Source organism: Alligator sinensis, unplaced genomic scaffold, assembly GCF_000455745.1.
Source record: "Alligator sinensis unplaced genomic scaffold, ASM45574v1 scaffold444_1, whole genome shotgun sequence".
NCBI classification, from domain to species: Eukaryota; Metazoa; Chordata; order Crocodylia; family Alligatoridae; genus Alligator; species Alligator sinensis.
Window position 1 is genome coordinate 2052229 of NW_005841886.1, and position 27344 is coordinate 2079572.

General features: G+C 42.7%; 1 protein-coding gene across 8 annotated transcripts in view; it reads left to right on the forward strand.

Annotated features, from left to right (window-relative positions):
* Window positions 1–27344, forward strand: part of TANC2 (tetratricopeptide repeat, ankyrin repeat and coiled-coil containing 2) — a 774525-nt gene that overhangs the window by 516310 nt on the left and 230871 nt on the right. For all 8 annotated transcript variants that reach the window (XR_003092631.1, XR_003092633.1, XR_003092632.1 and 5 more), the window contains one exon: window positions 19499–19762. Coding sequence is in view for 5 of the 8 variants with exons in the window: in XM_025196865.1 (XP_025052650.1) it covers window positions 19499–19762 (264 nt within the window). In the remaining 3 variants the exon portion in view is untranslated. The remainder of the gene's footprint in view (window positions 1–19498; window positions 19763–27344) is intronic.

The window sequence follows — 27344 nt, forward strand, 5'->3', positions numbered from 1 at the left end:
TCAAGCCGGCAGGGAAAGGGTACGTCGGGGTTTGCGCTCGGCGACGGGGAGAAAAATCAATAGGTGATCAGTCTATCGATCAGCTCAGCCGCAAGTCAGATCTCGTTAGAGGCACTCTGCAGCGTGCTCAAAGTTCTCCAACTTGGGCGGAAGTCGCACGAAATTTTAAATGGCTAGCAAGCCAATTACTAGCCGCCATGTAGGAATAATTTAGAACTGGCCAATAGTGGAACACAAATTTGCATTCAAATGGCGGGAACTCTCTTGCACCGAGGTTTTTCTGTTGCAACAAAAACCTTTTGCTGTGCAAGAGCCTCTCATGTGGAGGGAAAATTCCATCGTGCCGAGGCACCAAAATCACTGGGTTGTGACATTGACCATTGTGGAAGCTGATTTTTTGTAGGAATTGACGTGCAGTTTGGTCATTAAATTAGAGACTTCTAGAGGTATGATATAAGTCTGTGGTGTTTCCTAATCACTCTGAGAGATGCTTATTTGCATGACCAAACAAGCTCTGGAATGATCTTTAATGTAGTATACAGTGGACAGAATCATCTCCAGATATGACACATTCCACACCTTTTGTAAGATTAGTCTGGTTATCACTGAGAGAACACGTTTAAGGACCTCTCTTCCCAAAGGGGCAAGGATCAGGTTTCTCCTTTCAGGTGCTTTCCCAGTTACCACGTCCCTTGTGCATTTCTTATGCTCTCCCTCATTCTTGGTTAGGGTGACCACTTTCAAAAGGGTTTACATCCCAAAGGATTCTGACTCCTACGTCAGGATTGTGCACCTGTCAGTTTAACTTGTTGAGAGAGATCCTCTAAGCATTTCCTGTATTCTTCTCAATCTTTATTAATGATAGGAGAAGAGCTACACATTTTCTTAGAAGGTTCACTTTTCCTCAGTCATTGTACCTCCCCTCTTCGCCTGAGTTGATAAATAGAAATATTATCTCATGCCAGTTACGGTTACTTCATTATTTATCTGTGTATAGGTATGTATACATGTAGTTTATTTCAAAGCCATCCCATTATCATATACTTTTGGTCACCAGACTCCTTGCTTCTAGGAGTCTCATGCCAATATCTCAATATGGTTAGGAACTGCAAGACACATACTATGTACATTTTGCCTTCTGAAATTCCCATACACGAGAAGAGAAGAAATAAATAGAGTTACCCTTCCATTCCATGATAATATTTATTAGGGACATGCAGTATAACATTTACACATGTATTTTCAAATTGAGTTTGCACTCTCAGTTTGCATAAAGATCCACCGTAACTCTGCTGCATGTCATTAGATGCCTTGGAGGTCTGCATCCTAGACATATCTGCCTCTTTTTGGCACAGTCTTGCTTCTTTCATTCAGGCTGTAAATCTCCAGGAATCTGGGCAAGAGCATTTCTCGTAGCACATCACTCCCTAGAAGTAGGAAGCTGCACTGCACTTTCTCTCCCATCAGAGCCCAACTGCTTAGCAGTTGGTTGTCAACAACTAAAACCCTCCTCTGCTTCATTTAGAGTAGACTCCATACTGTCTATGTCAGAGGTGTCCATGGCCCATGAACTGGATCTGGCCCATGGAGCTGTGTCTAATGCCCCCCCTTCCCCCTCCCCCGCCAGTGCTTCCTGTGGGTCTCTGAGCCATTGATATGTGGCCGTGGTGGCAGCTCCTGAGCCATGCAGTGCAGCCTGGCAATGGCTTCAGTGACATGCACTGCAGCGCGGGCTGTGCAACACAGCCCAGTGGCGGCAGCTCTGGAGTCATGCAGCATCACTCATCCAGCCTGTGGGGCCAAAAGAGTTTGACACTCCTGATATATGTCAACCCACATTTCCCTAGCAGCTCATGAGCTGCAGTTTGCCTCCTTTCCATCTTTTATGTGCAATCCATATGAAATTCTTTGGTTTCAGTTTCTTAACAATTGAAACCAGGACACTAGTTTGCTGGAACGTCGTTTGTGTTCTCTTACCTCTTAATAATGTCACAATCATGAGTCACCTCTGTATCTTATGCTTAAATAAAATACAATGGTTCCTGAACTGTTTCAGAGAACTGACTAGTCGCATGGTATTTGTCTCTCCTCATCGCTTCCAGCTGCCAAGTCACATTAAAGACATCTAACAGCAGAATACTTCTCTAATGTTACTTTCCGCTTAAACAGATGCTAGGTTTTCCTCTGGGATGTGATCACAAATTTGGGGATGAGCCAGAAATCATTGCTACTAGGATGTGGTCCAAACTGAAATAATTATGAAAGGTCTGGTTTTAGGACAATAAAAAACAGCAACAAACTCATCTTATTGTGCCTGCCTGTTATTTGTACATGGTATAAAAAAAAATGTTTTTTTTTTTTCCATAACGTATCTGAACACATTTTAAGATCATTTTACCCATTTACTTTGATGGTCTCTGTGGATCCATTGTCAAACTTCTGTATCTTCATTTACGTACCTAAATTTCTGATCTAGGCATATAAATAAGGAACTTGTCTTGGGACTTTGGTGGATAAAATGGGTATTTAAGCACCTATATATAGATGTAAGACCCCGATCTTGGGAAGTCATATTTAGAAATTGGTCTGTATGGCTGCATCCACACAAGCAGGGGCGTGTGCTTACAGCAGCACAGATTGTAGCGGCACAAATTAGTGCCACTACTTTTTGCTGCTGCGCATACCCCTGCACGTGCAGTTTGTTGTGGGACACATTGTCCCACCGTAGGCAAACTGCCTGTGCCCAGCTCCTCCTGGCTCCCAGTGTGCTGCTCTGACTGGACTACATGTGCTACGTGGGTGCAGGGGGGAGATCTGGCTGGGGCACAAGGCAAGTTCCTTATTTATATGCTTAAACCAGACATTTGGGTGTGTAAATGAAGATATAGAAGTTTGACAATGGATCCTCAGTGCAGGGCTGGCTGGCAGGCAGCCCTCATGCCCAGCATCCCAGCCAGCTATGGAGCAGCATGTGGAGAAGGGGGAGCAGCACATGGAGCCCGGTCGGAGCAGCACACTAGGAGCCAGGCGGAGCTCTGTATTTGTCCTTGTGCATGCTATTTTGGTGTGCTTTACGCTGTTTTTTTTCCAGGGGTTCTTTTTGCTACTGGGAAGTCCTAGTATCAGATTTTGCCCCTGTGCTGCAAATTAGCAGCACCACACCCGGTTTAACATGCAACCTGCAGTTTGTGGCACAACAAAGAGGTTTGTGGCATCACAAACTGCATCTCCCTGCACGTGTGAATTCAGCCTGTGTGTCAGTTCCATTGGTGCTCTGCAATCCAGTTCCTTCTGAATTATTTGATTAGTGTGAATTTCCTGGATATTTTCTAGATCTAGTTCCCATGGTTTTACATCTCTAATTATCATAAATAAAATGAATTGGCCGCCATCTCCTGCATACCGAGCCCCAGAATAAATTCATTGTTTGTGCTAGTGTTGGTTACTTTGAAGCCCTGTACTGTCCAGTGGGAACAAGCTTGGCGTATTTAGCCATTCAGTATATCAAATACTTTAAAAATACAGAGTCCTCCAGGCTCCAGCACTCTACACTTTTTCAAGGACAGGAAGATGTGCTTCCTAAAAAGGAAACTCCCAGTTTCTCTTTTAGATGAATTCCATTGATGATCTATGCACAACAACATTATGCGCACTTCTAAAGGGTTTTGCTCTGCATTTCCCATGAAGGAAAACATCTGTTGATTTCAATCTGCTTGCTTCAATTAATTGCATTTGTTTACTTGTATGAGAGGATGTAGGTTCATACCCCAACATTTTATTCTATCATTTGCTGCTATATCCCAAATTACATTTTTACTGCAATTGCTATGGTGGCATTAACAATTCTTATTTGGCTGCAGCATTCGTTATCTCTATGTGCATTAAGAACAGGGTGATTTTTTTTTTCTACTCTTTTTTTTTTTTTTTTTCAATTTAAGGAAGGTTGATGGTGTTTTATATTATTTAGCTGGAGTTGTTTTATTTCCTCTTTACGTGAATGCATGTTTCTCTGAAACATATACAAACTAGTTGGTTTAGTGATCTTATAGATCATACAAGTGAGGCAGCTGGTTTGTATAGTCCTAAGCTTATTTTTCTTATCACAGTTCTTAGAAAAGTACAATCTAGGTTATAAGCATTTTTCTACATAATAGCTCCCTCCCCTCCACTTTTTGTAGGCTCAGTCTCACTAGCTTATGCATTTTATAAATGATCTTCAGAATTTCAGCTTAAAATATTTTGGTTATGTGATAAAGAGATGATAATTGTGCCTTGAGAAGAAAAAATAAATCCTGCAGATAAAGGAAAAGCACCAGCTAAATATTTATTCTTACGTCACTTATGATAAGGCTTAAAAGTTTATTTCACTTACATTTCTTCTTGTAGCTGGCAAAAGTCTCAGTAAGTGTAAAACTTAAGGTGTAAAAGGAAAGGAAGTTTGGGGGGTGGTGAAAGGTAAGGCAACACCAGAGATAGAAACAGGTCATTGCTTTTTCCTGTGAGCCACTGAATTCTTTTCTTTCAAGGGGAGTAACTGGTGAAAATGTTGACCTGATTTTAACCCCAGACTAGCTTCCAGGTTTTTTTGCTCTTGCAGCATAAAAGCAGCCAACTGTTAATGTTCAAGAACTGCTACTGAGAAAAAACTGGTAACAGAATCATGTGCTTCTGAGATGAAAACTCGTACATCAAGTTCCAGCAAGAAACAGACTTTTAAATCTCAGTTGCTAACTATTTAAATAAATTAGAAACTATGAGTGATCACCAGTTGTCTTATGCAAGACAATGAAATAAAATATAAAATATAGGGCTTGGCATGTTTGTTGCAGTCAGCTACTTTGTTTGCAGTCTTTAGTTGCCTAAAGATTCAAAAGAACAACAGCTTTACATTTTGAATCTTCCTGGGAGAAGCAGCATTTGTGGTTGTACAGTTGAACCAATCATGGAATGGATGTGTATATTTCTTCCTGAAAGTAAACATTTGTTAGGGCCTTCAGGTTCTTCCTCTCCTAAGTGTCATTTTCTTAAATGAGATTTTTGATGGCAGTTAGTGAGCAGTAAAAAATTGAGGCTGAAATAGCTTAAACCATGAACTGTGCAGTCAGGCTGCAGGGCTGCATAGGATGGATACATCTGATACCACCTGGGCAGCCTGCTTCTCTTCACTTTTCTAAGATTTTAATTGTTGTAATATCTCAGCATGAGGCAACTGGTCTTCATTCCAAAAAGTCCGCTGGTAAAGCAGCTTTCATGTTCGGCGTTCCTCATCTCTTCTTCTGACTCCCTTGTTTATACCCAGCAGGTTCCTACAGATTTCTGTATTTCTGTGTGTAAAAATAGCTTTGTTAACAAATTCATGTAGAATGCATGTTAAACAGAATAGGTGATTCTAACAGCAGAACAAGCTGGTTCAGTTTACAAGTCACTACCTGGAGAAGAATAGAGCAGCTCAAAAGGCACTGTTGGATAAATCCAGGTTAAATATTCTTTGTGGTCTTAGAGGGAAAAACTTAATTCTAATACTCTTGTTTGGTGCTTGCTAATGAATCAGGTTTCTAAGAACTCCACAAACCTTGTTAATCAAATAAGCCTTTTTATTTGAGCCCCTCCCAGACAGGGGCAGATAGTTGTAAAAGGTTTAATTTTGACAAGTGCTGAGCTTTTGTACACTACTGCATGTGAACCCTGAGAATTATTACAGTGGCAGTTAGAGAGATGGAAAAAGAGAGTAAGTACCAGGCATCTATCTAATCAGGTGCAAGGAAAAAAATCACTGGGGTCATGTCAATATCACTTGACCCTTTTTTTGTCTGCATTACATTAGCAAGCACAAATTGAATAAAAAGAAAGCTGCATTTAGCTCATGTGCATTGTGGCATGATTTGCTGGTACTCTTGAGAGTAGGTGGTCTAAACAGTGTATCTACCATAAAGCAAAAGTATTAATTAAAAGATGTATGTCACCATGCACGTTCAATCTGTTTGGAAAGCTATTTGAAATTTGAAAGCACTTTTTTTTGTTGCATTGAGTTTAAGGATCCCATTCTGCCTCTCACTGAGAGAGAGTATCCCCATCCTGTAAAGGAAGTCCTATTGAAATTAGCAAGACTGGTTACTATATTTATCTGAATCCAAGGTGACCTTGAATTCAAGATGACCCCCTCCCCAATAATCACATTCTATACATGGAAAATTTATGAATTTGTTGCAATTGTCCATGTATAGACTTTAATTATTGGGAGGTCATCTTAAATTTGTCCTCTCCACACTGCTCCAGTGGGGGAAGTAGTGGCACGGGGCAAGGTGGTAGGGAAGGCAGGAGGGAGCATACAGGTGGTGGGGGAGGCAGTGCAGGGAAGTAGGTGGGGTATGACCCTTGCCCCTTGTCCCCCCACCTTGCTTTCTGCTGCCTGTCCACACCCCTCTGTGATTTCTGCCCCCTACCCCACCAGTGCTTGCCACCTCCCCACACCCTCCACAGCCTCAGGGCCTCCTGCCTCATCTCCTCCCCCTGCAGCCTCTGCTCCCTGCTCCACCACTTACCCTTACTCTGGCTCTGGCAGATTCCATCCCCACCACAACCTGGGGCACAGAAAATGTATTTTGTTCCACCCCAACCAGGCTTCTTAACAGTGCTGGCAGTAGGGTGACCACCTTTTTAAAACGGAAAGGAGGGACACATGCCTGTATCTCTCCCCACCTCTTCCCCTAGCCAAGCTGAGTGGGGAGTGCATGTGGACTGCCCACTGCAGGCTCAGGGCTCCCCACCCTGCTGCCTTTCCTTCTGGAGCGCCATGTCAGCTGTATGCCCCCTGACCCCCGGCAGCAGCAGGGGACGCAACTCAACGTCAACGTTGCTCCCGCTGCTGCCAGGCAGGTAGGTGGCATGTGGCCAGTGGGGGGGCTTCCAAGGGAAAGCCAGCAGGGTGGGGAGCCTTGAGCCCACAGCCTGCATCCCCTCCTGCTCAAATTGGGGGGGGCGGGCAAATGCCCCCCCAGGGGGTGTGCACAGCAGTGGAGAGATGCCCCCCTGCACTCCCTGGATGAGCTACCTGTGGCGCTGTCCAGTTCTGTGCCCCAGGCTCTGGCCCCTCTCCTTCCCTCACTTTGGAGGCTTCAGTCTGCCCCCCAATGCTCCTCGTTTGCCCCCCCCCATAGACTTACCTGCAGGGAGCTTGTCTCCATGCTGCCTTGCTGTATACCTGGCCACATACATGTGTGCACATGCCCACATGCACATGGCACCCGCTGCATCCCACTTCTGGCAGCCCCATGCAGGTTGTTGCAGGCTGGAATGCTGCCAGCCTGCAAAAGAAAACCCGCCATTTCCCAATCCCTGCATGATACTGTGAATCCAAAACAAATGCTGTCCTGGAGTTGTGCAGCCTGGTACCTGGACTTGATATTCCCATTCCAGTCCTGGCCTGCCCAATTAGGGACAGGGATGCATGGTCACCCTAGGTAGCACAGTGGCAGGTCTGGCCAGGCCCTGAAATTAGGGCTAGAGCTGCCATGCTGCTGCCACTGCTACAGGGCTAGGCTGTGGCCAAAGCAAATGCATGCTTTGCAGGGCCAGATTAACCCTTTAGGCGAACAAACTCATGGGCCCTGGGCCAGTCAAGACCCTCCCCTCCCTATGTCCACACTGCCACTTGTGGGGAGCAGGGCTTGGAGCTGCTACTAGGAAACATCTGCTATGGCAGTGAGGCCAGCAGAGGGGAAGGGAATGGGAGGGAGGCAGACAGACCCATTTGTGCCACCGCCACAGAGGGAAAGACTGGGCCTCCCTGCAGCTTAGGGACCTAGGCATGTGTCTAGTTTGCCCATGCATTAATCCGGCCCTGATGCTTTGTGCTCCAGGCTGCAGCAGGGATGGAGCCAGCCAGAGTAAGGGTAAGTGGTGGGGGAAGGGAGGCAGGGGGCAGAGACTGCTGGGTGGGGGAAAGAGGCAGCAGGTGGGGGAGTGGAGTGGAGGCTGCAGAGAGGGGGCAGAGGTGGTAAGTGAGGGGGAGGGGGTCTTCAGGCTGCAGGGGGATGGGAGGCAGCAAGAGGCAGACCGTAGCTGAAGCACTGGCCCTGGCCCCAGCAGCCACCTGCTCCCCGTACCCCCTGCCACCTCACTCAAATACAAGACAAAGGGCTCCCCCCCCTCCCAGGGGGAGCTCTTCTTGGAGTTGAGTAAATATGGTGTTGGTGTGAGAGAAAACAACAGACTGTGGCCCTTAATATGACAAGAAGAAAAACCTGAGGGAATTACTGAAAGAATGGTGGCTGAGCTGGCAGCAATGGTAGCTATTCTCCTTGTACACTAAGTGGGCTGGTATGCCAGTCGCCCACCACTTGTTACACTACTGAGGTGTCTGCTGCAATGACGAGGAAGTTTAAGCCCAGCACGCAGGCCAGCGTGACAAATGGCACAAGCCGTAGAGAGAAGAGAACATGTATGCAGCAATAAACTGGACAGACCGGGCCAATCATAGCCAGAGGGAGGCTGCTGGCAACTCTAAAGATTTTTATTATGGACGCTGCCATAGGTGGTGTTTTCCTTAAGTTCCTAGCTGTTGAGGCATGTGGTTAGCTGAGAATCTCAGCTTTCATTTTAAGAAAACAAGTTCCTAGCTCTCATAATTGCAAAGAAAATCTTGGCATGAACCAACTGTGTCCTAAAAGCATAAGAACTAGAGGGCAAATTAAAATAACTCCCTATCTCTTAATTAAAACCTCATACTTTTTAAACCAATCTAATGATGTTCATGGGCATTAACTCAGGATTTTTTTGTTTGCCTTTGGCAATACCAATGAGAGGAAAAATAACCAGAGTTATGATTACAGGTCTACCCAACTTGAGTGGGAATACTGGCCGATTCTGTGGGCAGATCGTGGGGCCAGCTGCCATTTTTGATGGCTTATCATGACTGCCATGTGTCTCTGATTGGCTGACAGGCCCCGGTGGCCCTGCCCCCCACTGATGATTGGTGGAGAGAGCTCTGTCATGTGGGCCCCACCGCTCACTGCTGATTGGTGGAGAAGGGTGGGACTGCATGACAGGCAGCCCCATCCCACCTAGGGACTTTAGGTGAGCTGTTGTGCAGCGGCGGGGGGGAGTGCTTTTAGCAAAACTCCCTGTGTGACCTGCAGGCCCAAATAATTGCCCACCCCCTGGGATAAAGGTTAAGTAAGGCCTTTTTTAGGTGAGGATGAGGATCTGAAATAACAAAAGAGCAAAACTTGATGGAAGGGCTTAATCAGAGTTACATGGCTGGATGGCTCTGAAGGCTACAGCCATCCTTCTGGGATGATGTCTGCCCTCATGTTGGGAAGCAAATTCCCCAACAAATTATCCTGCTGGTAACTAATGCAGGGTGTGGTTTCAGGCAAAGAAAGTAGAAGAATGGCACATAGTATGTATGCACACCTCCAAGTGCAACACAATCTGTGTCCTGGATAATTTTGGTGAGACTGCTAAATTATTTAATTCCAGAGAACTGCTCAAGTTTGATTGCTTGTATCAGTGACACATTTAAATAATATTTTAGGACAGTTTCTTTTTTATCTTCAGCCCCTTTCAATCATCAGTATTACTGACCTCTGCATGAGATTTGGATTTTATGATAATAGGCTTATTTAAAATATGTAATATTAGACATGACAGACAGAATATATTAAACATTTGCGCAGTGTTGCTTCTGCCAGTGATAAGCTGAAGTAGAAACTGGTCTGTTTGATCTCATGATCACGGTATTTACATTAGGTAATCTGTTCTACAAGCCTGGGTGTGGCTTGCTTTCTGTGCAGTAATGCTGTTTTATCTAGGCCTTACATTTCCAGAATGAATATCAGGCGTGAATCTCCAGTGTCTCTGATACATTTACTTCCTTCTTCATTCTGCTCATCTGCCGATTGATTAGGGAGTTAAATTTAGAGCAGAAAGAATAAAGGGTCAGGATGAGTCGGCTTTTCAAGGTACTGTTCAATATATTTGAAGTCCTTTTGAGTATTAGCTGTCATTTATAAGTGCTCTTTGAGGTTTGAAACTGAAATCAGCTTGATTGTTTAAATTCCCTGTCTTTCTCTTGTTTGTTTGTTATTAGCCAATGATCACCCCCCCCTCCCCCTTTTTGCAAATGAGACCATTGCTTCAACTGTTTTAGGGAAAATTAAGCACACAATTATGTGGACTTTGACTTCTCCAGCCTTGAATACTATTGGCTTAAAATCTGTATTTATCAGAAAGAAGCCCTTGCTTCTGCTGATATGTGTTGTCTATCTGTAGTAATTCTAGTCTTCTGAAAGCTCCACAAGGTTCTGTTTGGAGGCCATTACTGTTCAGAGGGGTGTTTCTTTTGACTGTATCATACTCCTGCACAAAGCTGCCAAAGGGCAGAGTGGAGTTCATCGGGGTGAAATGAATCCTGCCTACCCAGTTTCTAAATATGGTAGCCTAATTCTCAAGAATGATGTGTGGTGCATATTTACATGAATTCTTGTGTGGTTGCTTCACAGAATACTTTTTAGGTGTATTTTATATTGTGTCAGCTAATAAAGGTACTCCTCACTTAACGTCGTCCCGGTTAACGTTGTTTCGTTATTATGTCACTGATCTATTAGAGAACACATGAACGACGCATGCCCCCGGAGGCTGGGGGGCCACGGTGGTGGTGGGAACATGGCAGCGGGAGTGCAGCGGCAGTAAGCAGGAGTTCCTGCTCATGCCCCTGGTATTGTTGGCAGCGGGGGGGAGCGGGGTGGTGAGCAGCAACCAGAGGTCAGTGACCACCCACAGACGCTGCCAGCAGTGATCGTGGACCACCTGCAGACGCTGTCGGTGACTGAGTGGCAAGTGGCGACCACCCGCAAGTGCCACCAACAATGTTGGCAGTGCCTTTTTCTGGGGGGTGCGCCACCACACTCACAGGGTGCACATGCACCCGCATGCACCACTACTCATTGCCCCTGAGAAAACATACTTGTTTAAAATCGCGCAGTGTTTGGTTATAATATTGTTTGGCCGCTGCCTACTAGTAGGTAACTACTGTGACATAATTGGATTCGCTTAACATCATTTCACTTATCATTTCAAGAATGTAACTACAATGTTAAGAGAAGAGTAGCTGTACAGTGTAGCGCAAACAGTGTCTATTTAGCGAGTTTGGTGTTTAAAGGTATTAGCAGTTAATTTAAATTCAGATTACATAGTTAGGCACCTTGAGGTAGTTATCTCTGTAAAAAATAGCCAAAAGGTTTTCTTGTAGTCTAGACATATTCTAAATCTCATGCTGCTGATGCCAGTTATTGTTACTGAAAATCACTTTCCATTATTCCTTTATATTTCCATGTGCTCAAAACTTTCTGTTTTGTTTATATTGGAACCAAAATTTTCCAGGAATGCTCTTTGGCTAAAGTAGAATTTAGGGCAAATTCTGAAACGTTGTATGAGTTTGGAGAGAGCAGTTTAAGACCTTAGATTTTAGGACATAAACCAGTTTTTAATTGATGGGGATTAGGAAAAAATTCTCTCAGATGCAGGATATCACATAACTGCGTAGAACTTGCTTTGAAAGATGTGATTCTGTCCACTGCCACAGGCTGGATACTGGTCTAAATGGACTGTTTCTGTGATATAATAATACTTTTAATTTGTTTCTATGAAAGAAAAATACCTTTTTCTTATGGTGAAATAATTCTAAATAAAATGTTTTGCTAGGGAGCAAAACCAGCCAAAGTTTGAAACTGAAAGGTTGACGTAGACATATTGGTGAGCCCTTAGCTGATGGCGAAGGAAATTGGAAACAAGCCTAAAACATAGTTCAGGAATACATCCTTTTCCGGCATCAAAGTGCATATTTTCCCTGACAAGCCCAGTGCTGCTGCTTTCAGACTGCTGCTGTTGTTACACTTTGCATGAAGGACACTGTTAATGGCTTTTTGAAAGAGCTATGGCAGATCCCCCAAGAAAGCTGAGAGAGAGAATTGCAAGACCTGCAAATGTTTTGATCCTGCAGCTGTAGTCTTCAGTTTTCCATATGCTGTATTATTATTTATTAATAATGTTTTACAGCACCCAAGAGATTGCTGGATCTTCCATGTCAGCCTAAGAGAAATGTATTTTCACAAGTTGTGGTTGTCATGTTAGGCAGTAGCAGTCTAGATGGCTTCTAGATACTTTGATATACCTATATTATAAAGTAGCAGGAACACTTCTAGTATCTTATTTTTGGGCTGTTTTTCACTAAAAGCAATAATTTGTCAGCCCCAGCATTTTGTTTATCCTTCTCTTATCTCTATTATATTGGTAAAAATAGTAGGATAAAGTTTAAGTTTTCTGGATATTTTTAGTTACTTAGTTGATTATTCTAATATTATAAAAGCCTAAGTCTGTCTGTGTCTGTCCATCCGTCACACTTTATTCGCACTCTGATTGGCTGATGGAAACAGCCAATCGGATTGCTCAAGCATGGGGGAGCACTGCCATGATTCCAAAGTCGTGCCAAGGACCAGTCGGGGTGGGGGAGCCAAGGCCAGTGCTTCTTACCTTTGCTCCCCCACCCCGCTCCCTGCAAGAGGCAGAACAGTGGCAGCATGGGGCATTAGGTGGTGGCACTCCATCCCAGCCCCCTCCCCCCCCCCTGCCATTCTTGACAGGCAATTGGCTAGTTTATTCATAACTTCCAAGGTCATTGGCCTTGTTAGGGCCTTGCTACATGTCTCACTTTAAGCTGCTCAAATGTTGATCAATGTTAGTGTTAGTTTGAATTTAGAATAGTTACATGTTCAGGCTAAAAACCTCTGACTATCCTCGATCTGCACAGCTGTGATTTGCCACTAGAGGGCTGGTGAGCAAGGGTCTGACTAGGAGCTACAGCTGTGAGTTGCCTAAACAGAACAGGAGGGTGAGAGGGAGGGATACTGCATCCTGGGATGCTAGAGGACTGAAACTTGAGTGGCTTATCTCTAAGGAGTGGCCACTTATTCGTGGAATACAACCCGGGTAACACGGATTAGAGGGAAACCTGCCTTGGAGTGGCATAACTATAAAATGCCTAGCGGGTGCTTAAAGGTAGTTTAAATGTCTTAAGGTGTGGACATTCCAGGGATTAATTGCTCCCTGAGCCACCTAAAATTAATATGTAAGAAAGCCCTTAGAAAAGCTAACTGTGATCTTGGCTCTCTTCTTTGCTTGACAGTCTTTGACCAAGTCAAAAGACTCCCATCCCTTCAGTAATATCATCTATCTTCATTTTCTTTGGACAGCCTGCTTTTCTCCTTGATCACTCTAAGTTTTCATTAAAAAATGAAACCCTTAAGAACCTTTGCACCAGTATCTCTTTTGCTGCAGCATTACCCCCAGAACTCTTTTGTTAAGAAATAGGTTGTTTGGCCCCTCAGTCAAAGTGGCCATTACATTACTGGATTCCAATGTCTCATTTTTTCCAAAAGGACTGAAACCATAAGGTGCCCTCAGGGAAGCTGGCTCTCCACTCGGTAATGCCTTCATTCTTCTACCCCTTCAGACCTGTGGATGGGTGACACAGTCTAAATGTGCAGTGAATGGCTTATCTATGGAGTGCTTGAGGTCGTTGCATATCAATTCATGATTGACAGATTCTAAGTTTTAACTGTGAAAACTGATCTAAGCATTTTTTCACTGTGTGAATTAAATAATCCAGTGTTCTTCTTAAAGAAAAGGAAAACTTGAAAAATGGGATTTTTATCATGTGCAAACATAAAGATTTCCCACATGGGCAGGATGAGTCCATCATATATAATATGACCAAAGTAATGGTACCAGAAGGAAATTTTTATATAATTTGGAGAGTCATTTTATATCTAAAAGATACTATTTTGATAACAGAATGTTTCTGTCTCAGTGTGTTTATAGTACTATAAATAAATAAACTATATATGAGTGGGTACAAAGGTCTTATGTCACTGCAGTAGAGCTTAATCTTGCAAAAGCACAATTAATCTGCTTCATGGACAAATGAAGATGATGGGGGTGGAAAGGGGGGGAGGTGGGGCGCGGGGAGGAAAGCTCGGTCTCTTGGTGCATGCACAGACCTGGTTTTGGACTGCCTGGTTTTGGACTGCCTTAGCATATGACCATGATAGTTTGGGAAAGAAGAACTGCATCACACATGCTTTCTTTTCATTGCAGTTGTTCTTCTGTGTGCTTAAGTGCATCCTGCTTTAGCTCAGTATAGCTAAGCTATCATCATACTTCCTGTGTACACAAGTCTTATTAACTTTTCTCCGTCTGCTGTCACACTGAGACAGGCTCCTTTGACGTAGACTATCTGACTTTTCTGAGACAGAAATGTGTTGTCTGAAATAGTGATTGAGAGGTGGTAATTTCACAGCTCCAGTTGCCTGGGGCTGAGGCACAGCTCTTTGGTTGCGCCATTATTTATGTTGTAGGTCTCCTCAGGGACATGCAGTACATGTTGGTTCATGCTGGTAATTTTTAGCAGTCTCTTTGTTTTGCCTCTTAAATAAAATCAAAACTATTTTCATTTAAAGGAGCTCATGAAGCAAATTAAACCCATCGTGCTATTGATTCCACTCTGCAGAGTAGCACTTAGATCACCCAGTGCCATTGAGAACATAAATTAATCCATGGGGAACAATCCTGAATATCTGATTCAATGAAAAGTTTACATATAAAACAGTTTTAGTTTAAACCAGTGAAAATTACATTTAAAAAAAATAAGGATTAACAGTTAGAAAGTTAATCTTCAGGGCTCATTTTCATTTTATTTTGCTAGCTCATATTTATAAAATATTTTCACTATTTTGGATAAATTTGCCAGGTTTGCGGATTATTTCTTTTGGGTCTTGATGCATTTCCACAAAGATTGGTTGGAAATATGTTAAATGGATATTGGATATGAATGGATTTTGCCATAAATAAGTGGTACTATGTCTCAGCAATGCAAACTAAAACTTTGAAATGGAGATTGTAGAAGCAGCAGTGGAAAACATATTTCTCAATATTAAACAGTTTTTTTGGGGGGGACGGGCAGGGAGGCTGTTAACATCTGTTACTTGTTTTATCTCATTTTCTCATGTTAACTCTGTAAATTTGTTTTCTCGACAGAAAATGTATATTTAAATGCCAGCATGAAAATATTATCATTTAGCACTTGTATATAGTGGTTTTGAACTTCAAAATGCTTTATAAACATTAACTCATTCTCACAACATCTCTGTGATGTAAGAAAATACTCAGTCCTGGACTTAAATCATTAAGGAAGGGTTAGCAGTGTTGGAGTGATGTTGTTCCTGTTTGGTCATCTGATTCCCAAAAGTTTGTCCAACCGCTCTCCCCACCCATACAGTTGGTCTAATAAAAGATATCACAAATAAAGTCTTGCCTCTTGAGTGTTGCTAAAGAATGCATTCCATTACCTTCCTGGCCCTCTATCCAGGGTTGATCATCTACATGGCATTTTTGGTCATCTAAGTGTCAAAGGGCATTTATACACGTCACATTTTTTGCCCTTTCTTGCACTGCAGTGACAAAACTGTTTGCACGAGCAGGTTTTCCGGATAATTTAAAAGTCCTTCTGGTGCATTAAAGTGAAACTCCTTGATGTTGTTTAGTTTGGCTTGACACAAATTAAAGTGTCAAGTCCATGGATTCATTGCATACAAACACAAAGCCACTCAAAGACATGTGATCGGCCTCTTTGTCCAAGAGATGGCACTGCGACTTTTTTGTAGGTCACCCCAACAAATTGCTGTCACTTTTGAATTGCTACCACTTTTTTTTTTTTCTTGTGCCATGTGCCAGCTCCCTGCTCCCACAGCTGCATGGCAGGGCATGGGATGGGCAGGGAGGCCAGGCTAGGGGGGCAGCACGAGACAATCCCACTCTCCTGCAGCGCTGGCTGGTGATTGGGCTTAATTTGTTCCAAAATCTCTCTCAGTGCAAACACTGATGCAACGCTCCAAAGCTTAATTCATTCAAAAACCTAGTATGTGCAACACTAAAGTAACGCTCCAAAATAAACAAGTTTAAATTTTATAAACCTCTTTAATTTAATGAGGATTACACCCCGTGATGTGTATAGGTGCCCAAAAATGCCACTTACAGACATGTTAACACTCTGTTTCTTGCTGTGTAGCCTGCCCACAGGAATAACCACATGCACGTGCAGACTGGACATATGCAGTAAGATATGCACTGGCCACCTATGTAGCTGGGCATGTACACATGCCCCTTGTAGATACGTAGTGCATCTAAGACGCAAAGATATTGTAAACCAAAATCCATATGTAAAGGGACTTAGACTCAGGGACAGAAGAAGGGGACCTTCCCATACTTTCCCCAGCTGGGATTAGTAGCTAGAGACACTTGCCTAGGAAGCCCAGAGGACCTGTCTGGTTGCATAATTCTTGCCAGTGTTGGCATTTCCAGCACTTAGACAACCAAAAATGATTGTCTGCGTGGCAGTGTCACCCTGCTTGGAGGCAACACCTTCATCTCAAAATACACCAATGGATCTTTAAGCCAACCTTGCTTTTTTGTGGGGTTTTTTTTTTTTTTTTACATTTCAATATACTTGTGTTTACTAAGGAGACTTCATTCATTTCTTGCTAAAGCGTAGCTGTGCGTCTTTATTCTTAGCAATTCAAAGGGAGGTAAGACCTGTAGAATTGTTGTTTGCCAGTCTCATTGCAAGTTTCCTTTTAGTTTCAAAAAATTTGAAACTCTGAAAGCTAAAATAGTACCTAAAATCAAGGACTTGTTATTTTCATACTAACAGGCATATTATCTGCTGAGAAGGCATTTCTTTTTCCTTTTCTGTAGACAATAGTTACCCTAAAATGCCCTATTCATTTCTGTCACGCATCCAGGTTGTAGCCATACTGGTCTAGAGAAAAAAGCAGTCAGGGCTTGTGGTAGAGGTGATATCTTATATTAGACCAACAAGATTTTTGCAAAAAAAAATTCTTTAATTGCAAGCTTTTGGGCACAAGCATCTTTCATCAGGCATCGGAGAAAAGATTGTAAAAGTTCTCCTGGGTAAAAATGAAAGTTCATATTTTATAGGATTTCACAGAGGAGTCAATAGATGGGAAACTTCTCTGGGCAGGCAGTTCTTAGCTCGTAAGGATACCTGACACATGGAAGATACCAAATTTTAGCCAATTTTTTTAATGAAATCTTCATAATTTCCCAAGCAGGAAGCAACTTTGACCACCTGAAACCTGAGATACAGCTCTTGCCTTTGTTTAAAGTAATTTCCATCATCACAGAGCCTAACAAGAGAGCTGAGAGACTCCTTACCAGCTAAGAACTGCCTGCCCAGAGGAGTTTTCCATCTATGTGAAATCCGATGAAATATGAACTTTCATTTGTACCCAGGAGAACTTTTACAGTCTTTTCTCTGATGCCTAATGAAGGGTGTTTGTACCTGAAAGCTTGAAATTAAAGAAATTATTCGCAAAAATCTTGTTGGTCTAATAAAAGATATCACCTGTACCACAAGCCCTGATTGCTCCATTCATTTCTGTAACATTCTTTTTTAATTATTATTATGATGCACGGCACTTTTGCATCTGCTTCTAATTATATCGACTTAACTATAAATGTTAAATGTCGGCCAGAATAAGCCCAGGATATTTCCACTGAGGTTAGTAGATTTACATGAAGTATCATTTTGGTACTGTATGCTAATATTTAAGAATTTGTTGTTCGTATTTTATTACAAAAAACATTTAAAATGTTCTTTTGCAGATGGAATTGCTTTTGTACATTTTGCCTTACGTTGAAATTTACATTAGAAATAGTTTTAAACTAAAAGCATATCCATCTTTACGGATTTTTCGGGTTTGTTTTTACCATTTTAAAAAAAACCCTGCTCTGGCTTGTGGTTAATGAGACCATGTATCTCGAGATAGTATTTTATGAGTACAAGGAGAAAAGCCTCTTTCATAAAAGAGAACATTATAATAGAGTACCTTGGATGACAGGAATGCGATTTTTATATTGCAAACAGGAAGTGATGAATTCATACTGTTTTGTCTAGGGACAGCTGGCAAAGGCTTATTACATTTTAGACAAATTAGCATAGAATTTAGACTTGGAGAGGTAATTACAGTGATTCAGTGAAAATGAAGACATTAGAATTTCAGTGGAGACATGGTTTAGAAAATAATATTTGTAGATAGATTTACAAATGTCTAGGTTTATGACAGTAGTGCATATGTGGACAGTTCAAATAGAAAGGGAAGATGGTGAACTTTGGCTGAGGCTTCCCTTCTCAGTAGGTGATAGGATAATGTTTGGATACACAGGGATAGTTCATTCTTACTAACAATAACTGCTGCCTTCCCCATTGACTTCAGTGAAATAATGTACACTAGGTCTAAATTTGACCCATTCACTTGATACTCTGACAGAATAAATACTTGAGACAGGTCAGAAAAGGCCCCAAAAACTATAGCTGCCATAATATCAAAATGAAAATAGTACTTAAGGCTGGATTCAGAAGAGAAAAGGCTACAAACAGACATCACATTTGTCCCAGGATAAACTATTTTATCCCTGGACAGAGTACAGTTGATAAGATGCCCATGTCCATTGTTCCAGGAAAGATCCTTAAAAGGTTCACAGGATAAAAAGTACTAACATTTTATCCTGGGACATTATCAAAGTGCGTCTGAACAGTTGCTAGCTGTGTATTCAGCTAGTCACTAAACCGTGATTAGAAGGGTGATGTGTGTGCACGCCAATCCTGGGATATTTCTGTTCTGGGACAAACACAGGCACAACTTGTGTAGGGACAAATGCAATGTCTGCCTCTAGCCTTTATGAACATTAGCAGTAAAGGTTAGTAGTAGATCCTGTTGCTGGTCAGCCCACAAAGGCCAAACTAGGAACATCGCTTAGCTTTCGTACTAAGAGTTGTGATATAATCACGTAGCATGAGAGTGAATCTGTGGATTACTTCTGAAGCTGTATGAAAGTGTGCTAGAAATCAGGTATGATATTGGAGTGAAGTATGTGTACTAAATTGATTCATAGGAATTGACTGTTCTAAAACAAGTTGAGTCCTGTATTTTATTGCACATTTTTGTTGACTATTCAAAACAAGTTTACAAACTATATACTGATAAGGTTTATGACTGCAGTGCATTTAGGAGACAATGGAGACAATGAAGAAAAACTGTCATTGTGTTGTTTTTTTTAATTGCCTTTATTTGGAGACTGTGGGATCATGTATTTGGACAAATGCTGGTATACCTAACACTTTAAAGCTTTTGAGAACTGCATATGCTGTATAGTAGTTGAGACAAAACAGCATAGTTAAACATTTTGAAGCAGTAAGCAGGACATTTTCAGTAAGCAAAGTTTTATAATCTCATTTCTGAGAGAATGCTGGAAAATATTATGATTTATTTTTGGTATTTTCATTGCCTGTCTTGGCACATATATTATGCATGCAGCCATTTCTTTCTTTTTCATTCATTTTGTTTTTATTGTTTCCTTCAAGCTACTTTGACAAGCTATTCTGAAAATGTGGAGCGCACTAAATATGGAGGGGAGAGCAGCAAAGAATTAGGACCCGGAGGAAACATGAAACCTTGGCAGTCTCAGAAATCCAGCATGGACTCCTGTTTATACCGGGTGGATGAAAATATGACCGCCTCTACCTACAGTTTGAACAAAATCCCAGAAAGAAATTTAGAGACAGTTTTATCTCAATCTGTACAGTCTATTCCACTTTACCTTATGCCACGGCCAAACTCAGTAGCAGGTAAGAAATAATATTTGTAATAATATTTTGATAAGATCAAAGTAAAATGAACCACTAGTTCAGCTTTACTATTTACCTATTTCATGTTTTCTTCATAGAAATTATAAAACTTATTTCTGGGCCAGCTGCCACTGGATGGGACATAAATTATATTTTGCGGGGCAGAAATGGATTATAAAAGAAAAACCAACCAAGAAAGTACATTTCCCTCTAAGCATAGTGGTTACCTCATGAATACAAGACCCCTGCTTTTTTAAAAATTTCTTTGGGGAGTGTTAAAAAATTTGCTTAAATGTCAGTGTATTGCTTTGGATTAAATCATATTACAATACAAATACCAGACCCACTTCTAATGTAGTAACACATGATTTCAAAGCACAGAAAGTTTCAGCTCTCATAGTTAGCATCTAAGTTAATTAGCAGCATTAATGTCAAAAGCCTTTTCTGCAGTTCATAATTAAAATGTAGGAGTCCGAAGAACAAGGATAATAGGTTCTGGCATTTTGAAAGCAAAACATAACAATACCACAATACATTTTATAAATGTTAGTCTCTCCTGTCCTGGATAGAGTGCGGGGGAACACATAGCCAGGTTAAAGAGCCAGATTTAATTTAAACAAAGTAAGTGAGCATCCAGAGAAAATGAGAACTACTAGTAAGATTACACATATTGTTGAATTGTACTGTGGATAGATTTTTAAGTCAGAGAGATCACCACCATCATCTAATCCAGGGGTGGGCAATTATTTCGGGAGGAGGGATGCTTACCGAGTTTTGGCAAGCTGACAAGGGCTGCATGGGTAGCCCCACCCCTTGACAGGTGCCCTGCCCCCTAGTCACTACCTTGGAACCAGAATTCCTACCCCCTAACCCCTGACCTTTGCCACCAGAAGTCCCTCCCTGTGCCCCCAGAAGTACTCTTTTCAGTAAGGGGTTTTGCTGTCTTGGAACCAGAAAAATACCAAATTATATTCTAAAAAGTAAACATCTACAACATTCATTAATTTGATTTCAGAAAATATTTTTGCCCTGGTTTACAAATGTTTGTATAATATACATAATATAATATACATAGATTGCACAATAGCTTAAAATGAAGTCTTACACTTGTATATTGTGTGGGGGCAGGGGGTATAGGTTTGTGGAGGGGTGTGGGTATGTGGGGTGAGGGAGCATGTGGTTGTGTGTGTGGATATGTGAGATGTGGGTGGGTATAGGGTTTGTGGTGGGCTGTGTGTTGGGGAGGGTGGCTGGGGTGTGTGAGGGTGTGTGGGTGTCTGCATGTATGGCAGTGTGAGGGGATGTGGGTGCATGCGTACAGTGGGTTGTGCGTGTGGGACTCGCTCTACAAACACACATTCACTCTGCCCCTGCCTGCACCACACACACACACACACACACACACACACACTGCCCCCGCCCACACACACACACTCTCTCTCTCTCTCTGCCCCTGCCTGCTCATGCACACGTCCCTGTACTGGAATTGCCCCATGTTCCCGGTCCGGTGATACAGCCGGGAGCCATGTGGTGCTGGAGCAGGGCAGGGACAGGAAGAAGGGAAATGGCTGGTGTGGATGAAGCTGGGTTCCTGCCTCCTGCTGCCAGCTCCCCCTGGGTCCTACTGCCCCTGACTCCTGTCGCCTTTGACAGGCAGCCAGGAGCAGATAAATATTTTCTAAATGTTTTAAATTAATTTTCTAAATTACCTGTGGGCCGGATAGAATGGCCTGGTGGGCTGGGTCCGGCCCGCAGCACATATTTTGCCTGCCCCTGATCTAGTCTGACCGCTTAGAAGCTCTTCCATACTACGTAAGTAAATTCTATCAAGGTCAATACCTTCTGGTCAAACAAGAATTCATTCAGGCTGCTTGTAGACATTAAAAAAACCCCAAAAAACATGCTTTGTCAGAAGAAGCAGCACGTTACTTCAACCTGGCTCCACTAAAATGCCTAATCTACACAGACGTCAAGCAAGCTGGGTCCAACTAAGGCACTACCTCTTCTGGGCATCCGTGGGGCTCAGCATGGGCTGAGTTTAAAGTGCCATTTTAAAAAAAAAATTTAATGTCTGCAAGCAGGTTCAATGATAGCTTGAAGACTCCAAGTAATGATTAATTTCCCGCATCATTTCTTAAGCTGTACCAGTGGCTAATTATTTTCACTTATTAAATTAAAAAGTAACATTTTATTTTTCTAACTTCTGCTTTTCAGATCATTATGTATTTAAAAATGTGAATGATAGTCTTGGTTTTGGAAGCAGGTGTCTTTCCATAAATTCTTTTCTGGTTAAAAATAACTGTTTTTTCCTGGTAGAATTTTATATTGAATTTGATAGGAGTTAAAATCTGCTTGTTAATCTTTCTTATAATATGTGAATTTGCTGATCCTTTGTTTTAAAAATGAGGCCTCTTGATTTCCTTGAAATGTCTATTATCTGGAGGATTTTAAGTGATGTTGCAATTTATTTTAATGCTGTTAATTTACAATTTAATTCCATTCCTGAAATTCCCTTTTTTAGTGAAAGTAGAAGGAAGAAAAATAATGCAAAAATTTATTTTACCTTCATTTAAAAGTTTATTTTATGGATTCCTCCTCACTTAATGTTCTTATAGAATCATATGGTTGGAAGAGACTTCAAGGATTGTTTAGTTCCCCTCCCTTCTCCCCTCCCCACCCCAACAGATATTGTAGAAAAATTCATAAAAAATCTGGCTGCATGCAACTTCTTTATGTCCAGGAATCCATATTCATGACTATTGGGTAACAGCATGATAAACAGTGTAGGGCTACATAGATTTTAAGCTGTTTCCATGCCCTCTTCTCATTGTGGAAGACCTCCCACTCTGCCTCCTCTTCCCCCTCCCCCTCTCAATGGTTATTTCCAAACACTGTGAAAATGTAGCTAATCACAGAGCATGATCTTGTTCTGATCTGAAAAACCTGATTTCCTATGTCACTGTTTTGCCTCATCTATAACTCTACATCAGTGACTTTCTGATGGACCATAATCACTATGAAGCTGCCTGCAAGGCACAGTTATTGCCAGTAGCATACCTTGTGGAGGCGACCCACATGGGCATCAACTTTGAGCAGTTGGGGTACAAAAATAGCCGCTGCTACACTGGCAGCATGGCAGCTGGCACTGCCTCATATCAGTGGGCTGAACCAGGTTTGGGGAGTTCAGGGTTAAGGTCACAGTCCTAGGAGATTAGAGCTGAGGGTCACAATATTGGGGGTCCTAGAGCTGAGGCCAAGGGTCAACAAACCAAGAGTCCAAAAACCAAAGGAAGTCATGAGCCAACATGATCACCATACCAGAAGTCCAAGAGCTAAAGCCAAGGGTCACAAACTGGATATCAAGCCAGGGATTGAGATGGGTTCATGGTCAAGGCAAGCCCTTTGTTGAGTCAGCAGGACCAAGACAGGAATAATCAGGAACAGTCTGGACAGGACAGGAGCAGGCAAGGATGAGAGCAGGGGCAGGGGCAGGCAGTAACCAGACTAGGCAGGAGCAGTGCAAAAAATTGGGATCAGGAATCAAGATGCAAGAGCACCGGTACTAGACAGAAGGGGGGTCTTCTTAGGTGAGAGCCTTCAAAACACTACAAGGGCTGTTGCTTATATGCAGCAGCCACAACCAAGCACTTTAATGGGGCCCCACAAAGGGCACTCAGTTAGCTGGCAACCCGGGCCAACTGGGGCCTTGTTTCCCTGCTTGCTACTCTGACTTCTGATACCCTGTTATGCCTCTGGTCATTACCATAGTTATTTAAATGGGCTAAAACTGTCTATTACAATATGATTTGCTTATGTGCGCTGGTTCTTATAACTAGCAGATGAGAAACCCAAGTTAAGAAGCCTGCTAGCCATAAGGGCCCCACCCATGCTTAGGTAAAGGTGTGATGGGATTTAATGCACAATCATGCTTCATGCCATGCCACACTTGCCATCATGTATTAGATCCCATTGCTGGTGCAAGAGGAGCTTGATCCCAGGCTCACCCTGTACTAGCAAGAAGCAAGCTCTTGTAGCTTGGAGTCCCCTCAGCTATGAGATTCTCAGCTGTGGAGGCACCCCATGCATGCCTATGGTTAGGAGACTGCAGCTGCTGTGATCTCCCAGCTGCAGGGTACCTCATGCGCTCCTGCAGCTAGGAGATCACAGCAACACTCTATGGCTGCCAGGACCCAGCCACTGCGGGGTGCTGGGATCCAGCACCCACAGCTGCTGGGGCTGAGTGTTCCCTCAGCTGTGGGACTTCCAGCCCTGGCTGTGCATGGTACACCCCTGCAGCTGGGAGCCAGCAAGCTGATGGGGCTCCCAACTGCAGGGGCAGGCCTTGCTACACATGCAAGTTTATAGCAAAATAATAACTGGGTATAAAGTTATTATACTTTTTCCAGCAATAACTGTATAGTTGTCTGGACCTTTTTATGGCACTATAATTCATTTGCATGTGTAGCTGGTCTATATTAATTGTGCAGTTAACCCAGTAATTATGTGATACATGTAGAACGGGCACAGAGGAACCCTTTACTTCTTGCAGAGGCTGGTTCAGCCCACCGCAGTTGAAACACAGCTGTACAAAATACCTCATCTGCCCTCTCCTGGATTTTATCAGACCTAGCATAAGGAAAATCCAGTGACATCCACAGTGTTGAAATTGGAAATCCATCTGTGATTCAGTCATTTCAGACACTTTTTTTTTGCTGATCTGGCAGAGGGTATCTAATATCTGAAAACACTGACTCTTGTAGTACTACCAGGTATCATTTTCCTATAGCCAAATGAGCATCCTGTTTAGTTTGAGATTAAGAGTTGGCATTTCAGAGCGATTTGGGGTGGTAGAAACATGACTGGAGGCGTATCTAACTGACCAGCTAAGTTTCTTATGGGGTTAGGGTATAGATTGTTATATGAACAACCACAGCCTCTGCCACATCTGCAAAAGAAAAACAAAGGTGAATCCTCAAGGGTAATGTTTAATTTCACTTGCAGAACATGCCATGGTTGGCCTACCTGGTAGACTCAACGACATAAAAATATCAGACAGGAGGGAGCCTCTTGGGCCATATTGTCCAGTGTCCTGTATTTGCAGGCAATCATTAATTGAAGAAATCCCCAAAATAACCACTTCAGACCTTCACCCCCTCTGAAACACCAGAGAATTCCCTATAATGTGCCATGTGAAAAAGTAAGGCTTGATCAGGGTACTGCCACTGCCCTCCCACAGAAACAGGAATCATTTCATGAGTCACCTAAGAAAATTAAGAAGCACATATTTCTTTCCTTAGCTATCTTTTGCTCCTCTTCTCACACAGTCCATAGTTATGCAGTATCTAACACAACTGGTACTGCTGTGCACCTCTTAATCATAGTAACTGTGCAATCTGCAAATGAGAGAGGGCATGGCATGATCTCTTTAAACAGTTTGCTATGAAATTTTAGTAAAGTTTACAAGTAACAAGCCTGACTTTTATTTTTCCAGGTTGGCAGACCCACTTGCTTCTGTGCCTTTGAATCATAATACATGCTAGCCAAGTTGGGATTAATATAATATTTTTGTGTTAATCTTCCTAACAAATTCTACCAGACTATTTTGGCTTTCTTTGAATACATTTACTTTACAAGGAATTAAGTTATAAAAAAGCACCACATCATCATTCTAATATGTAGCAGGATTTATCCCAGGAGATGTAAAAGATTTTATTTTAAAAATTCTTGTTGTGTCTCTACAGAAATCTGAACGAAAGTATTCTCTTATATAAGTGGTCTAAATGCAACATTTCTTTTGCTATTTAACAAGCCCTATCTGCGGTACAAGGAAAGCATGAAATAAAGGGGGAAAACCTCAGTAAACAACAGTAATTCTCTTCATAAAGTATCACTCTAGTCCTTCACTTCTTTGTATGATATTTATTTTTATTTGGTCAGAAATGGCACTGATTGATATTTTGTTGAAGGGAAACTTGTTTATTAAAATGTTCTGGAACATTGGAGGCTCATGTATATGATAATTTCCTGTGCTGGGATGTTTAATTTACTGGAGCTACATGTTCAGCAGTTTGGCTGATCACTTGGATTAATGGATGACTGTAAATGTGATATGATTTTGCAGGGGGGGACAACACAGAACTGTACTGTTACCCAGCACATCCACAGGTGGCAGATAGTGGAATGACCTTCAGGGAAAGTTAGCTATGAAAAAGCAGTTGTGGACCAAGCAGCAGTAGCAACACCCGGATGTGGTGAAGACAGGAGATGGCAATGCTTTCCCTCCTGAAAAGCCACATATATCCTTTGACAGTGCTGTGACATGGCAAGTACAGGTTATTACTATTATAAGCCACCCCAGCCCCCAGCCATGGGTCTATAAGTTTTCAACGGCAGAGCAGGCAGAAAATGATGTTAGAATCCCAGTGGCTGTGCAGGCAGATGAAGGCTGCAGCAGAATGAAATCCCCAGTTGTTTTGGTCTCCTTGCCATTGGATCAAAGTCCCATTCTGCAAATAGCCATGTGGAAGCTGAAGTGCAGCAGCTTCTCCATAATAACAGAAGTCACACACAGGTGTCTTCCATGAAAACAGGTTTTCCAGCACATTCAAGCCCTTTGGTAACCACCTAATGGTGACAGGAGCAGGATTTGTTCTGAGACCTGGAAGCTCCTAGTCGTGAATTGGCATGAAGGTGGCAGTTACAAGAAGGTCATCTAGCACTTGGGATGAAAAAGAAGTATCATCAGCTGTGACTGAGCAGCCCTCTTCAGAATCTGCGCGGCTCACCCCATGTGGGGGGTGGGTTAGAAAAGGTGCCCTAAAACATAGTTTGTCTACTTCCTTCCTAACTGGATAACCATGTTCAGTGGGATCATCTTACTGCGTTTGAAAATACCAGTGAAGATGTACCATCAGTTTCAGAACCTGGAAAATCAGGATCCTCATGGCCAGTCCTAATAGTGAATGCCCAGAGCACCACACTGCAGTTATGGCCCAAGAACTCAGGCAACACAGCATCAGTGTAGCTGTATGGAGTGAGACCTGGTGAGCGGGAGATGGGCAACTCAAAGAACATGGAGTCAGCTATACCTTTGTGGCATAGGGGCAATCCTGGGGCCAGTCATAATGTTAGCCCACCCACCTGTCCAGGGTACTCCACCTGACTCACCTGCCACACCTTTCCTGTAAAGAAATAGTTGTTTCTAGGTAGGAGGCTGCCCATTTAATGCTCTGATGCCAAGGGCATAATACAAGCTCCTACCTTCCCTTTACCATGTCCCATGCCTCACAGATGGCATCTAAAAATCACTTCCACTATTACTGCCCCCAGCCCCATTGCTGGGCCACACTTGGCCTCAGGCCCAAACTTGGCCTCAGGTGTCCGTAGATGTGCCTTGGCCACATGCCCCCCCCACTGGGACCTCTAATCTGCCACCTCACTGGGGCCTTTACTCGCACACGTGCTATGGGCTTCTTGCATCTCATTAGGCTCCTAGCCCCTCAAACTCTTAGTTTCATAGTTTCTAGGGTCGGAAGGGACCTAGGCAGATCATCTAGTCCGACCCCCTGCCATGGCAGGTAAG